The sequence below is a fragment of the Pseudonaja textilis genome, chromosome 5, assembly GCF_049901715.1.
Source record: "Pseudonaja textilis isolate UNSWEBS1 chromosome 5, rPseTex1.2, whole genome shotgun sequence".
NCBI lineage: Eukaryota > Metazoa > Chordata > Lepidosauria > Squamata > Elapidae > Pseudonaja > Pseudonaja textilis.
Genome location: NC_141994.1, coordinates 7,338,047 through 7,353,141, shown reverse-complemented (window position 1 = coordinate 7,353,141; position 15,095 = coordinate 7,338,047). Strand labels below are relative to the sequence as shown.

The 15,095-nt window shown below is 42.3% G+C and overlaps 1 protein-coding gene across 4 annotated transcripts in view; it reads left to right on the top strand.

Moving 5' to 3' along the window:
- The first annotated feature begins 417 nt into the window (after positions 1–417).
- AASS (aminoadipate-semialdehyde synthase) overlaps positions 418–15,095 on the top strand; it is a 39,904-nt gene continuing 25,226 nt past the window's right edge. For 2 of the 4 annotated variants that reach the window (XM_087934068.1, XM_087934066.1), the window contains exons 1-9: positions 474–674; positions 6,113–6,335; positions 8,021–8,197; positions 9,073–9,157; positions 10,563–10,630; positions 10,725–10,871; positions 12,546–12,624; positions 12,709–12,836; positions 13,222–13,370. In XM_087934068.1, coding sequence (XP_087790194.1) covers positions 6,123–6,335; positions 8,021–8,197; positions 9,073–9,157; positions 10,563–10,630; positions 10,725–10,871; positions 12,546–12,624; positions 12,709–12,836; positions 13,222–13,370 — 1,046 coding nt within the window. In that variant the 5' untranslated portion in view covers positions 474–674; positions 6,113–6,122. Of the gene's footprint in view, positions 675–6,108; positions 6,336–8,020; positions 8,198–9,072; positions 9,158–10,562; positions 10,631–10,724; positions 10,872–12,545; positions 12,625–12,708; positions 12,837–13,221; positions 13,371–15,095 lie in introns of all 4 variants that reach the window. The other 2 variants (XM_087934067.1, XM_087934065.1) reach the window with 2 other exon arrangements.

The window sequence follows — 15,095 nt, the reverse complement described above, 5'->3', positions numbered from 1 at the left end:
CCTTCCTTTCTTTTCCTTCCTTCCTTTCCTTGCTTTCGTTCTTTTTTTCTTTTCTTTCTTTCTTTTTCCCCTTCCTTTCTTTCCTTTCTTCCCTTCTTTTCTTTCTTTCTTTCTTTCTTCTTTCTTTCTTTCCTTCCTTTCTTCCTTCCTTCCTTCCTTCCTTCCTTCCTTCCTTTTTTCTTCCTTCCTTTCCTTCCTTCCTTTCTGTCTTTTCTTTCCCTTCCTTCCTTCCTTCCTTCCTTCCTTCCTTCCTTCCTTTCCTTTCCTTTTTTTTCCCTTTTCTTTCTCAAATGATTTCCCCTTCACGCGCAACAACCCAGAAAAGCTGGAGGTGCGCCCTTCTGGCCTTGCAACTCCTCCGCGGGAAGCAGCGCGACTCCCCGTCCCCGAAGGATGCCCAAGGCCACCCGCCCCGACGAGGCGCGCCCGGGCAAAAGGGGAGGCGAGGGCTCCGCCGGGCAGCCGCGCCTGGCGGAAGGGGAAGGCCCGGACCCATGAAGCAGCCGGGGATTGGCCGCCGGGGAGGGAGGCATCTTTCGCCTTCGCTCTCTCTCTCTCTCCCCGCTCCGTCAGTCGCGGCGCTTGGCAGGGTCTGGCGCCTGCTCGCCCGGGTGCGAGTCGAGCCCCCGTCAGGAATTGCGCGGCAGGTCCGGCGTTACTCGCTGCCGTCTGAGGTAAAAAAAAAAAAAAAGGCCGTTCCGTGCAAGGCTGGACGGGAGAAAGCAGCGCCTTGTCACCCCGGGGGGGCGGGATGCCTTGGGTGAGTCCGGCCTAAGGAGCCTCCCGGACTCCCGGCGCCCTCAGGCTGCTGAGGCGGCTGCTTTTGGGGGAACCCGCTCTCCGGCCTCCGTGCCCTGAGCCCCTTTGCCGTAGGCCCCGCGGGGAGCGCATGGGCAGCGGGAGCGCCAGGTGGGAGCGAGGCCTCCTCCTCCTCCTCCTCCTCCGTCTACATTCAACCTGCAGCTCCTGTCAGCTTCCTGGCCTTTCCTGTTCCTGGCCTTTAAGGGGAGCTTCGTACCCCCTTTCCCCCCCACTTTAGCTCTCCTCTCTTTCCCATTTCTCCCGAAGCTTTTGGGGATAGAGTTGGCTTTGCCTTTTCCAAATCGCTTTGGGCGCCACTCCCGATCGGCCCTCCTGGATTATGGTTCCAAATATATGTCAAGAAGAAGCTTGGGAGAAGCTTCCTTCAGAGAGGAGCAAAAGAAAAACTGTCGGGGTTTTTCTTCCCTTCCTGCGTTGAAAACCCCTCAGAGATGTTCAGAGCTAGAAACAAGAGGCAGGGAAGAGAATTGAGAGAAAGCGGTGGGCTCAAAAGTTTCTTTAGCCACTAGAACAGGGGTCCCCAAACTTATCAACTTCAAGACTTGTGGACTTCCAACTCCCAGAATTCTCCAGCCAGCTGAAGAATTGAAGTCCACAAGCCGTAAAGTGGCCAGAGTTGAAGTCCACAAGTCTTAAAGTTGCCAGAGTTGAAGTCCACAAGACATAAAGTGGCCAGAGTTGAAGTCCACAAGTCTTAAAGTGGCCAGAGTTGAAGTCCACAAGTCTTAAAGTTTCCAGAGTTGAAGTCCACAAGTCTTAAAGTTTCCAGAGTTGAAGTCCACAAGTCTTAAAGTGGCCAGAGTTGAAGTCCACAAGTCTTAAAGTTGCCAAGTTTGGGGACCTCTGCACTAAAATCATAAAGCGAAATACAAAATTTAAGAGGCCGAGGACTCCCAGATCAGTCCGACTAAAGAAATTCTTGGAAGATGAATGTTCAATAGTGTTGGGGCTGCCAAAATGCTGCCAAAGAAATTGCCTTGAAAATTGGATAGAAAACAGCATTCATGATTTAGAAGAACACAAAGTTTTGAGTTTATCATCCCATCCTATTCCCATCCAACACAATATTATGTTAATTGGCTTCTGGATTAGTTCTGTTTTCTTATTCTTGCTTTGTTAAAAAGTTTGGCTGTGTTATGTAATGCTACTTTTGCAACTTTTCTGGGGTTGTTTCTGTATCAGTTAATGATTTTCTATTTCTATACCGTAAGGATCGGGTCAATAGCACAATTTGGAAATGTAGAGGAGACGGTGATTTTCCATTGCCATTTCTTAGCAATTATTGTTCAGTAAATGCTCCCTATGATCTCAGAGAAAATAAATAGGTGTGTTGGATGCCTAGTTATAATTGTATTTATAGACTTTGATTTTATTGTGTTGGTTATAAAAATTCAGAGTATTTCTAATATTGGTTCACTTCCATGAGTAGCAGTATAAGAAAAATAAGTAAATAGCTTATTAAGATGAATTCTCATTGGTAGATGATCCTATATAAAATTTTCCTAGGGCCTTTGAAAGGCCAACTTAACTGGTGACCATCAACATATCTTTTTACAAACTCATTCATTCATAAGTGTATTTATGTATTTTGCAGAATCTTAAAGAACTTGCCAGAATAATTCCATCCTTAATTTCCTGTATTTAATCTTATTGGATATCCTGAGTTCTAACATTGGGAGAAATTTTTCATACCATGATGATTTATACATCCTTATCATGTTTCTTCTTCTGTGGTTTTGCTGCAAGCTAAAAAGTCCCCTAAACTGTAGACTTTCTTTGTAAAGGCCCATGGTTCTCCCTCACCACACTTTGACAATCACTACTCTAGAACAACGGTCACCAACCGTTGGCCCGTGGCCCACTGGTGGACTGTGAGAAAATTTTGGTGGGCCGCAGAGAAATATCACCCCCAGAGCATCCCCCACAAAGCAATTAATCCAGGCTGCGCAGAAACACAAGGCTGCACCTATATTTATATAAATATTTATAATATTTACATACAAGCCATGCCCAGCCAGTCCCACGACCACCAAACCACACCCACAAATTAGGCCACACCCACAGAACCAATTAGTGGTCCCTGGGATTTAAAATTATGAGTCCCTGAGGTCCAAAAGGTTGGCGACCCTTGCTCTGGAATATCCTTTTTTCAGTTGTGGTGATCACAACGATAAGCAGTGCTTCAAGTTTGAAGTCATAAAATCATATAAGGAAATTCAGTTGTTGTCTTTTTTAATTCTTGGTTCCCTTCTGAATGATTCCATTTCAGCAGCCATACCCTGGGTTGATATTTTTTAATTTTATTTATTTGTTAAATTTATTTGCCACCTATCTGGCCATGAGGTTATTCTAGACAGTTATTTTTCTTAAGCTACCTATCTGTGAGTCAAAAATAGGTCTTCTGATCTGCTTAGATCCTATTAATGTGTATTTGAAGTTTAGATTTTTTTAAAAAAAAATGTGAATGACACCCTAGTTTCCATTTAATTTGTTTTCTGTTTGATAATTGGGATTGATCCTATTGGAGTTCATTATAATCTCCTTTTGCTTTTAATATAATTAACACAAATATTATTAAATTTGATCAACTCACTGCTCTCCTTATAGAATCCCGGTTTGCATTTTTTTCCAAGCATGAAAACTGTTCACGTATTCACTTTCCTATGTTTAAGTCAAGTTAACAAAAGAATATGTGCCTTCTTATCCCATGTTACTCATTTTGGTAACTGTAATAGTCAAGGTCTTCTATAACTTTATATTGATTTTAGAAGTGGCAACTGAACTGTGAAACAACGTTGCTGTTTGCAGAACAGTATGAATATCTTCGCTACAGTGTTTAAATTGCTACAGTGCAAACAATCGCAAAATTATTTGTGGAACTTTTTTTAAGGCTAAGATTTCTTGTTCCTTCTATGCTTGCATGCTAGTACATGTATAAATTCTAAAATTGCAGTGACCATGTAAATAATTGAATTGCAAGAGCACTCTAACTTTGGAGGTATAGTGACTGTTTGAAATGGTGGTTACTGTGGTGGAAAACTTTGAGGGGTTGAGAACTCCCAACAACAGGAAGGAAAGCTGCTTTCTCTTTTGTTCCGTTGGATGTCTAATCGTGAACAGAATTCTGTGGTTCTATAGATGATTTCTTATCTTCCCCCCGGAGTAGCAGAGGACAATCCTTTGCTACCTTTCTGATTCACAAAGTTTCAGGTGTTTCAAAAATGTATCCCTGTGCTTGGGTGAGAATATCGCCCAGCCATGCTATAAAAATGTTTGGAAGGTGTAGTCCAAATAACATCTAAAATCATTATCTCCACTCCACACTGGCATAAATCAGTGCGCAATTTGAGAGTTTCTCCGGGAAAGAGGAAGAAGGGGACAACCCAAATGTGATAAATAAATAAATAAATTCCTGAAACCCAGTAGTACTACTGGCACTTGATTTTATCATACTGGTTCAGAACTATCTTATCCTGTCCCAAGTGTTCCTGAGTATGACTGAACTCGTTCCGATTATTGCTTTAAAGCCCAAAGTGACCTCAGATAGCCAGAGCAAACCTGATATGAGAAATGCCGCTTTTTTCTCTTGTGAACCTACTTGTGAACGTAGATATTGATCTTCTCCAGCCACTTTTGATGTCAAAACACAATGCAAATGTCAGGTGCGGAGAAGGCTTTTCGTCGATGGAATTTGGAATATTTTCCCCGAGGAGTTTCACTGGGTTCCAATTTATATCTCTCTCCAGTAAACTATTTGTTTCAGTTAAGCCTTTTAAAAAAGTGTTAGATGAGGTCAGATAGATATATGTCAGAACGTTATTTCATTGAGTGTAATATTATTTCTTAATCATAATATAAACATTTAAGATAAATTTAAAGTTGCATTGTTTGGTGCTTGTGCCCATTTGCATAGTTTGGTGTAGCAGTCAGAGCACCAGACTAGACATTGGGGGAGACTTTCTGGTCCCTCCTTTGGCACAAAAACCAGCTGCGCAACCTTGGGTCAGTCACTCATTCCCAGCCCTGTGAAGTAGATTACAGATTAACAGAGTTGGAAGGGACCTTGTAGGTCATCTAGTCCAGCCCGCCCGCCCCCCAAAAGCAGGAGACCTTACACCATTTCTGACAGATGGGAATCCAATCTCTTCTTGAAAGTCTCAAGTGATGGCACTCTCACAACTTCCAAGGGAAAGCTGTTCCATTGGTTGATGGTTCTCACTGTCACAAAGATTCTCCTTATTTCCAGGTTAAATCTCTCCTTGTTCAGTTTCCATCCATTATTCCTTGTCCGGCCTTACAGGTGCTCTGAAAAATAGCTTGACCCCCTTCCTCTCTGTGTCAGCCCCTTAAATATTGGAACATTGCAAACCATGTCTGAAAAACCTTGCCAAGAAAACTGCAAATACACAGGTGGTCACCAAGATTTTTTTTTTTTTTAAAAAAAACAAGATTTGAAAGCACAGCCGCCGCCCCCTGCCCCCCCCAGCATGGTCTGTGGTCCTTATGGAAGAGAATTAAAATCTGGCTGTGCAGGCTGATTTGGAGCCCCGATAGGATCGCTTAAGGCTGGGAGTGGCTGATGGGTTAAAGAAAAGATCCCCATCCCTGTGTTTGCCTATCCTGTGGCTTTTTAGTCTGTTACATTTTTCTTATTTTTTAATTTTTTGTATTATCTTATGATGTAAGCTGCCCAGAGTCACTGTTAACAGCGGTCTCTCTCTCTCTCTCTCTCTCTCTCTCTCTGTGTGTGTGTGTGTAGAGCATATAAATTTAATCAATGAATTTAAAAAATAAATAGAATTGGAATTGTGGATTGTGGATTATTTTAATTTTGATCAATGTGCTTGGTAGGAACTTTTATTCCGAATCATGAACAATGTGAATTCTAGGGGAAGGTTAGATTGATTGGTTTGGATTTGTTTTTTGAATTCTTGGAGCACCTTTGTTTGTTTGTTTTGAATTGCACGTGTGTGTTTATCACACTTCTCCCTTTTTCGATATGTTTACCTGCAAAGTTCTGTTACGATCTTGCTTAGTCAAGAAGAGCCATTTGAACAAGAGAAACAGGTCTCGAAGTTGCTTGACTATTGGTAATAGTAATAGCAGTAACGGTAATAATAACGGCAATGTGCAGTTACAGCTTATTAGCTGCCTAAATTTTACAGCAGATTTCTAAGGGGTCAGGATTTCTTTTCTCTCTTGTTCCATTAAAATGTTGCTTCAAAAAAAAAATTTATTTATTTTTTTAAAATGCTGCATTTGTTTGTTGCTGCATCTTTGCCGTAGCAAGGTTTTTAATCATGCTGCAAGCGTTCAAACACACGGGGGACCGGTTTGAGAGGCACCTTTCAAGATGGCAGCATTATCATAAGTCTGTCCTGGCCATCAGGAGAGAGGATGTCAATGCCTGGGAAAGAAGAGCCCCTCTAGCACCACGCCATGTCAAGATGTTGACCAACCTGGGGTACAAAGTCCTGGTGCAACCATCCAATCGCAGGGCCATCCATGAAAAGGTATGTGTGGTGGCGTTTGTGTGCGATATTTTGTTTTACTCTTTTGAACAGAAGGGATGCAGGAAAGGCACAGGCAAATGAATTAAACCACCGAAGCTGTCCATACTATAGAGATAGATTTGTGGAAAGCTAATGAAATCCTGCCATGGATGGGCTGAAATGCCGTTACTCGGGAGTACAGCAGCTGGAGGCTTTCAGAAAAGAAAGAGGGAAGAGGCAGAGGCTTTGGGAAAAGGATGCCTGAGATGTTAATAAACTTTTGATCAAAAGGCAAGGCTCAGAAGAAGGGATGTAACAATAGAATGATAAGAAGAAGTAGAGATAGGCAAGAGCAGCAGAGGGGAAGAAGGATGGATTTTACATTGAAGAACCTTGTTCAGAAGCTTCTGGTGTCAGGATTCCGGCAGTTACCCCCATTTAAATCATGAGTCTTGAGCCAAACTTCCAAAACTTATAAAGGGTTTATTGGGAGTTAAACTGTCTCCCAATACTTGCCTAGGCACTACCTGGGTGTAGCCGATTTTGAGATACATAATTCATTGTCACCCTTGACCCTGTTTTTCCCCCACCCTCTGGGTATATCATAATTCATATCCTCCAATGGGACACATCCATAGCCAAGAGTCATCAATCATGCTCTCCACTTAGAATTTTGCGTGGCAGAAACTTCAGTCACCTAGTTACTATCTTTGAAAACATTGATGGAATGCAGTTTTGGTTTGCAAGCGGCTGCACTGCTCCCCGCTCCCTTTATGTGGGCAACTCTAAAAAGACAATGGAAATATTTTACGAGGTGACATCTGGCTTTCTTTTAAAGTGCAAGTAATTATATTGCAGCTCTGGGCTGATGAATATGGTCTAACTCAGGGGTGTCAAACTCAAGGCCCCTCCCTGGAAATAACAAAGGACTGACCCGCGATGCCTCTGGCAGTCAAAACGGTTTGCAGCGGTTTGCCACGCATGGTTCCCCCATGCCCTGTTTTCTGCCTGGATGGCCTCTTGCAGCACTCTGCTGGCCAAAATGGGATGCAGGGGACCCTCCCGCGACTCTCCCATACCCTGTTTTGGTTGGCAGGGTGCTGCAGAAGGCGTCCATCCTGTCTCCCCCCCCCCCACCTGGCCCAGAGCTACAATGCTGGTCCAACTGCTGCTCCGCCTCTGGTCTAACTGAAAATCAAAAGCGTGTTTTTCCCCCTCTACAGAACAGTAGAACCACTCCATGGGGAAGCTTCTGCTGTAGCTATGTGATCCTGGAAACAGATGTGACTTAATGAGTGGCAGGCTCTGTATTGGTGGTCCTTGATGTACAGACACTTGTTTAGTGGCCGTTCGGAGTTACACTGGCACTGGAAAAAAAAATGACACCGGTGCCCATGCTTAATGACTGCTGCATGGTTCACTTAACCATAGTGAGTTGCTTAACAACCATTCAAGTCACAAAAATTTCTTTAGCATCAGAAATTCTAGTTCCAATTGTGGTTGTAAGCCAGGGATACCCTATATTGAGCCTTTGCTGTCTTCTAAAATAGCTCTTCAAAATCACATCTGAAGAGCTGCCCATTTCTCTTGACCAGCATAGATATAAATTATACTCGTTCAGAATTGGCTTTAGAAAACACCTATCGACGTTTTCTGCTTTTGTTCACCTCGGCTATGTCAGTAACCTTTTAATGATCCCTTGGCAGGACTATATTAAAGCGGGAGGCATTATACAAGAAGATATTTCACAGGCTTGCCTTATTGTGGGTGTGAAGAGGCCCCCAGAAGATAAGCTAATTCCCAACAAGAACTATGCATTTTTCTCTCATACTATCAAAGCTCAAGAGGCAAATATGTCCTTGCTGGATGAGATCCTAAACAAGGTAATACTGCACTTACAGAGAACTATTGTATGAAAATAGCATCATGAAATGCAAAAGAAGCCGTGTGAGAATACTTGTCAAGCGTGCAATTAGCTTTCTGTACTATGACAATTACCTATAATGTGTGTTAGGAGTTTTAAAGGCAAAAGGGAAGAGAAAAACACACACACTTCCAATCTACGGTTAGCTTTTTTAGACTATATTAATCTAAGCAGACAACATTCCCATCAGCGTGGCTTACATTTCATTACACAGGCATCAAACGCTTGATTTAATTTCTTACTACGCTTAAAAGATGTTTATCTTTAATTGGCTTTACCTTCTGTTCCCGTCCATATATATTCATGAACTTTTCTTCATTCACACAGTAAATTATTATTTTTTAAGTTAGATTGGAGAGACTGAAATTGTATTTTGGGTAATTTCGAGAAATTCAAGTGGAGTAAGGGAAGGAAAAGTCAAATGCAAATTAAAAAAAAAATCAAGATTGTATTGAAATAAAATAGTCACTAATACTAAGAAATACCCTCTGGGGACAAAGCTGATTTTAATCATAATAATGATTTTTTTTTTTTAAAGACTACATAATATTTTGAACTCGTGAGTAAAACAAAGGCACATTTCTCTTATGCTGCTATTTCTGAAATGAAAGATATTAAGGCTGGCTTAATCTTTGATACTTGCTTCAATCCCATTTGCTCCAGCGATATATGCATAAGATTTGTGAGGCGCCCAAACCTGATATAGAAACTGAAACCATATTCACTTCTGTTAAACGTACCTGTATCTGGATCACGGAGACTAATGTGAGAAGCAATGTGCTGCCTGCCTGGCTTCTATGACTTGACACATGCTCTCTGCTTTTATGTTTTTAGAATATTCGATTGATAGATTATGAGAAAATGGTGGATCACAGAGGAGCGCGAGTTGTAGCCTTTGGAAAGTGGGCTGGAGTTGCAGGTATCTGGATTGAATATTAATATTGTGCACTTATTTTTCAAGAAGAATATTTGTGCTAACTATGAAATGATAGTGTAGATAAAGCGATACTTCTGTTTTGTTCATTTTATTTCATTCATTTAGAACAGGGGTGTGTCAAACTTGATTTCATTGAGGGTTAGGGTTAGGATTAGGGGGACATTGCCGGGAGCATTGCCGGGGATGGGCGTGGCCATGGTGGGCATGACATGGGACTCGTGTTGGGGGCACCTGTGGTGGCCAAGTGCTAAGGCAGGACTTCCCTGAGACCCTCCCTCACTCTCATTATAATCTCCTTCCTTCCTTCCTTCCTTCCTTCCTTCCTTCCTTCCTTCCTTCCTTCCTTCCTTCCTTCTCTTCTCTTCTCTTCTCTTCTCTTCTCTTCTCTTCTCTTCTCTTCTTTTTCCTTCCCTCTTCCTTCTCCTTTCTTCTTCCTTCCCCTCTTTCCTTATTTTTCCTTCCTTGCTCTCTCCCCATCTCTTTCCTACTTTCTCTTTGTCTTTCCTCTTTCCCTTTCTCCTTTCCTGTCCCTTCTTGCATGCTCAAATGCAAAATGGAAAACATTTCTCCTTTTGTTTTGTTTTTAGTTTGTTTTGTTAGCCCTCTGCCAGCAAAAATGGAGCCTTGAGGGCAGCATGCGTGGCCCTCTGTGCCCCATTTTCAGCCTGGATGGCCTCCTGCAACCCTCTGCCAGCGAAAATGGAGCATGGGGCGGGGGGGAGGGGCGGCCCTCCTGATCTCCGTTTTCACTAGTAGAGGCTCTCAGGCTGGTCCTTTGCTGTTCCCAGGCCAGCCTCATGGGCCAGATCTATGCATCCCCCAGGTCTTGAATTTAACACCCTTGATTTAGGATGTGTTAAGTTTGGGCAATATATGGACCTCTACCTTATCCCAAGTCAGGCTATTTGCATAGCTCAGTTTCATTTGGGAGTTTCATTTGTAATCTTCCTGGTAGATACTCATCCTGCCTCTTCCCATTAAAACAAAAACTAGAATGCCTCACTCAGGGGTGGATGGCCCACATTATCTAAACAGTAGGATAAGTCATAGATTATCTTATCCACTATTTATTTGGATAGGAGATTGCATTTGTATGTAGGATCTGGTCTGACTCAGTTTTAGATAAGAACAGATAGCAACTTTCTCCAGTTGGGAATCTTTCAAACGCTGTAGGTTAGAGTTCCCTTGTTCCTAGTAATTTATTTGATAAAGGTAGGAAGGGATTTGTACTTCTAAGCTTCAGAGCTGACCCTTTTTGGAAAGGAGGAGGATATATTTTTTGATATATAAGCTATTTCAATCGTGTTTCAATTGATTTGTTTGTTTGTTTTGGCAACGTGATTGCATCATTTGATTAATAACTGTATAAATTGCGATTCTCATCCAGGCATGATCAATATTTTACATGGAATGGGATTACGTTTTCTTGCTTTGGGACATCATACTCCGTTCATGGTAAGACCAAGCTGCCAGCCAAATGTTGGATTACAGGCATTTTTTAACCTTTCTGAAAGTGTTGCCGACAACAGTGTTTTGTCTTTGGTTTCAGCATATCGGTATGGCCCATAATTATAGAAATAGCAGCCAGGCCGTTCAAGCAGTTCGGGATGCTGGCTATGAAATTTCCTTAGGACTGATGCCGAAATCTATTGGGCCGCTCACATTTGTGTTTACAGGAACTGGCAACGTCTCTAAGGTATGACACATTTGAAATGTGCCGCGTTAATACCTTTCCTCACTGAAACTATAAGCTATTATCTTCATCAGGGTAATAAATAGCTTTTAGAAGTACATAATGCCTATCTACTTTATTTATTTACTCAGTGCAGTAACGTGATTGCCCCAGGTGGCAGGTAGAACAAGGCATTGCCCTGATGTCATTCCCGATGCTTTTTTCTCTTGGCCCCAGGACCAAATGTCACTGAATTTCTCTTATTGTTGTAAGTTGTCCTGATAGTTAAAGATGCTAGTGGTTTTCACTGTGTTTTCTATGGAACCACAGTTCATGAGAACTGGAGGAGTTTTACCGAAGACTTAAGTGCAAATTGTCTCTCTCTCTTCCCTCCCTCCCTCCCTCCCTCCCTCTCTCTTTCAAACATACTACCCTGTTCCTCCAACCATACGGCCTCCCCCAATAGGAAGTCCCAGCATGTTTTATAGGCATGAAATGAAATTAAGCCCCTCCCCCCCAAAATTAAGGCCTATGTTAAAACATGCGAAATGGGGGGGAATGGTGGGGGGGCTTGCTGTGAGGAAGTACTTTTGTTGCACACCTGGATATGGTGCTGCCTGCGTTGACCCCGATACGAAGTGCCCCACCAACGCCAAGGTCAACATCCAAGCCATCGCCGCCCGCCCGCTCAAAGATGCAAGGGGGGGGGAATTAAGTCACCCCCGAAAAGACAGCCTAGCCATTTTTTCGGGGCTCAAAAAAAAAAATAAGACCCAGCCTTATTATATGAGAAACACGGTAGACATTTTAAAAAACTAACACACTCACAGCTTTATGGGCCAAAAAGTATGAATACTCGTACAATAGTCAGAAAGGTACATTAGGAATCTTAATAGGAAATTTAGTTTAAAAAGTTGATATTAGTAAGTAAGGTTTTTTAATGTTTTGTGGAAAGAAAGTAAGGGCAAAATAGCTGTATTTTACTTTGTATTAAATTTATATGCCACCCATCTCATTATAAAGCTTCCACAACACACCTTTTTCTCCTTAGCTACCTCTCCCCCCCCCCCAAAGCTAGGTAGATGAAAATGGCTACAAAAGTTTAGTCATATTAAAACTATATCTCACATTGGAATCAGGTATACTTCTTGGTAGAATCTACAGGATTTTAGACTTTCTCAGATCTCCTCACAGGGTTCCTAGGCTGAAAGCAGATATTTTGCCCCTTAAAGTCAGAGTTTGAAATAGCAGCGGGAAACATGCTCTTATGGTCCAGTGTAACTCTCTGTAATACCTACCTTAGATGAGCTTTGGATTCAGTAGTAGGGTCTACAGGGAACAAGAAATGAGAGCAAGGATCGAGAAGGAGAAACTGGCGATCTAAGGTCAGGTAGGACTTGAATGGCATTTTCCTTGGCCAATTGGAGCGTCATACCATTATTGGCTCAGCATATTGACTCTATATAAAGCAGAGGTCTCCAAACTTGACAACTTTTAAGACTTGTGGACTTCAACTCACAGAATTCTCTAGCCAATATATGCTGGCTGGAGAATTCTAGGAATTGAAGTCCACAAGTCTTAAAGTTGCCAAGTTTGGGGACTCCTGCTATCAAGTATATAGTATGCAGAGATCTCTAGTATAAATATTATTTCCCACTGCCTTACGTTATTTCTAAAATCTTATATTTTTATCTGCAGGGTGCCCAGGAAATGTTCAACGCTCTCCCTTGTGAGTTTGTGGAACCCCATGAGTTGAAGGAGGTCTCTAGAAGTGGAGGTACTACTAAATCAAATCATACGTGCATTAGAAATTTGCGGTATCCAGTGTCTTCTGTCTGATTTACTGCCTGTTTCATCACAGACCTTAGAAAAGTATATGGAACAGTGCTAAGTCGACATCAGCATCTTGTAAGGAAAACTGATGGGGTATATGATCCAGTAGAATATGACAAGCATCCAGAACTCTATACATCACGGTTTAACAATGATGTAAGTAGGACCTCTGATCTTTCCCAGGTTAGGAGCTCCTTGTTCTTTGATATTCACCATAGATTGTGAAACTCCTGCCTTCTAGTCATCAAACACTTGTCTGAAATTCATGCTAGCGCTGGCAATTCTTGGCAAGGTATCCTACCTGAACAAAGACCTCCAGCCCCCCCCCTTTTTTTCTTTTGGGTCCTTCAACTCTTGATTACCTGAACCTACTTCTGAAAAGCCCCAAATTGATCACCTGTTATCAGGGCATCCTGTTTTGCACCCAAATCTTTGGATGTCAAAATAAGTGTGAGTTGATGGAAACAGCCATGCAAGGTAGTTAATTTAACGCGTGCAACGGATATCACAGGGAATAAGTAAAATACAGTTTCATTTACAGATTGCGCCCTATGCTACCTGCGTGATAAATGGAATCTACTGGGAGCAGAACACCCCACGCTTGCTAAGCAGACAGGATGCCCAGAAGCTTTTGACACCACTCCAGCCGTCTCCCGCTGCTACAGAGGGCTGCCCTGAATTGCCACACAAGTAAGATGTTTTCACCATGACGTGATCTGAAAACAACCAGCTCACAGTGGAATGGATGAACCAGACTTAGAGCCTGTGGAGCTTGACCGGCACTGGAAAGAAAAAAAAAAAGCTGGAAAAACATTGGAGAAGGAATGCTCTTTAATCTCCCGTTTGCTTTTGTGATTCCCTATGCCGCTTTAACATTTACTCCAGAAGATGCTGACATTCTGGAACATGATGAGAGCTGGTGCTGTAGGTTTGCAAGACAGATGATGATTGGAGAATTGGCCCTAATATATGCAAAATAGCCAGATGCCAAAATGATCTTCTTCAGCTACTATCTTCATCATTCCTATTATTAGTCATACAGGTTAGGCTGGCAGTTAGAGTAATAGGTGACAAGTAATTTATCTCGTTGCTAGTTAAATATCTCTCTCCTGTCTAATTATTAGATAATCAGACTACAGAGTAATAAAGTAGCTTTCCCCAATTGATAGGAAGAATATTAAAAGGCAACAAACAGAGGGCAAATATCATCTAAAACTTGCTAGGGCAAGCGAGATGGTTTGAAAAATTGCATATCATTTGGATGAAAATTCCTTTGCCTGTTGAAACGTATATAGCATTGAGGGATTCCTTGCCAATCTGAACATACAGTATTAAAATCAAGGGTGGGATTCCATTTTTTTAACTACCGGTTCTGTGGGCGTTGCTAGGTGGGCGTTGCTAGGTGGGCATGGCCATGTGACTGGGTGGGCATGGCGTTTTTGCAGCAGCAGCAGCAGCACCCATTTTTTGCCTCCTGGGCCTCAGGGAAGCCTCCTGGGGGGTCGTTTTTGTTCCCAGGAAGCTTCCCTGGGGCCCAGGAAGACAACAAATGGAGCATGGGGCGGGGGCGTGCAACACCTCCCGCCACCTCTTTTTGCCTCCTGGGCGAAGCAGTAAGACAGTGAGTGGGATTCCGGCAGAGCTGATCATCGGGAGGGGAAAAAAGAAAGAAATACCTTAAGGAGTGACTGGGTGGGGGAGAACGCGGTAAGCGATGTCGGGCATGTGCGCAAATGTACATGCATGATAAGGACTGACTGGGAGGGGCGGGCCGGGCAGAGAGGGGCAGGCCCATGATTTGCCAGTTCTCCGAACCGCGCAGAATCATAACAACCGGTTCTATAGAACCGGTAGAATCCCACTCCTGGTTAAAATCCTTATAAATAGCATGTTTTCAAATTATGTCAAGGTTTATAGACCAATAATTTGAGTCTGAATATAGGCCGCATCAACTCTAAAAAGGGACGCATTTAATTCCAATTATCAGCGTTTTCTGGGAAAGATCCTGGAACTGCATTTCTAATGAATAAGTCTGTACCAAAGACACAGTTGACTAAATTGGTTATCCTTCTAGTCTATTCTTACCAATGCAGTAACTTTTCTGTTATTGCTAATAATGATGATTTTTTTTTCTACTGAGTTCACGTATGCATATGAATTCAGCTGCACTTCTCTATCTTGTGTAGGTAACCTGGTGACTTCAAATAGTGTGGATTTATACTGTACAGTCTTTTGCCACTAGCCATGGTGATTGATACTGGTAAAAATGAATCCAGAATATTTGGATGACAACAATTATCTATCTCTGCCTTTTATGACCTACTATGCATGGTTATTACATTATGATTTCATTAATTTTAGGCATGTCACATTCAACAGTCTTGATTTTAAACATATCTTTAAAAATACCAAAAT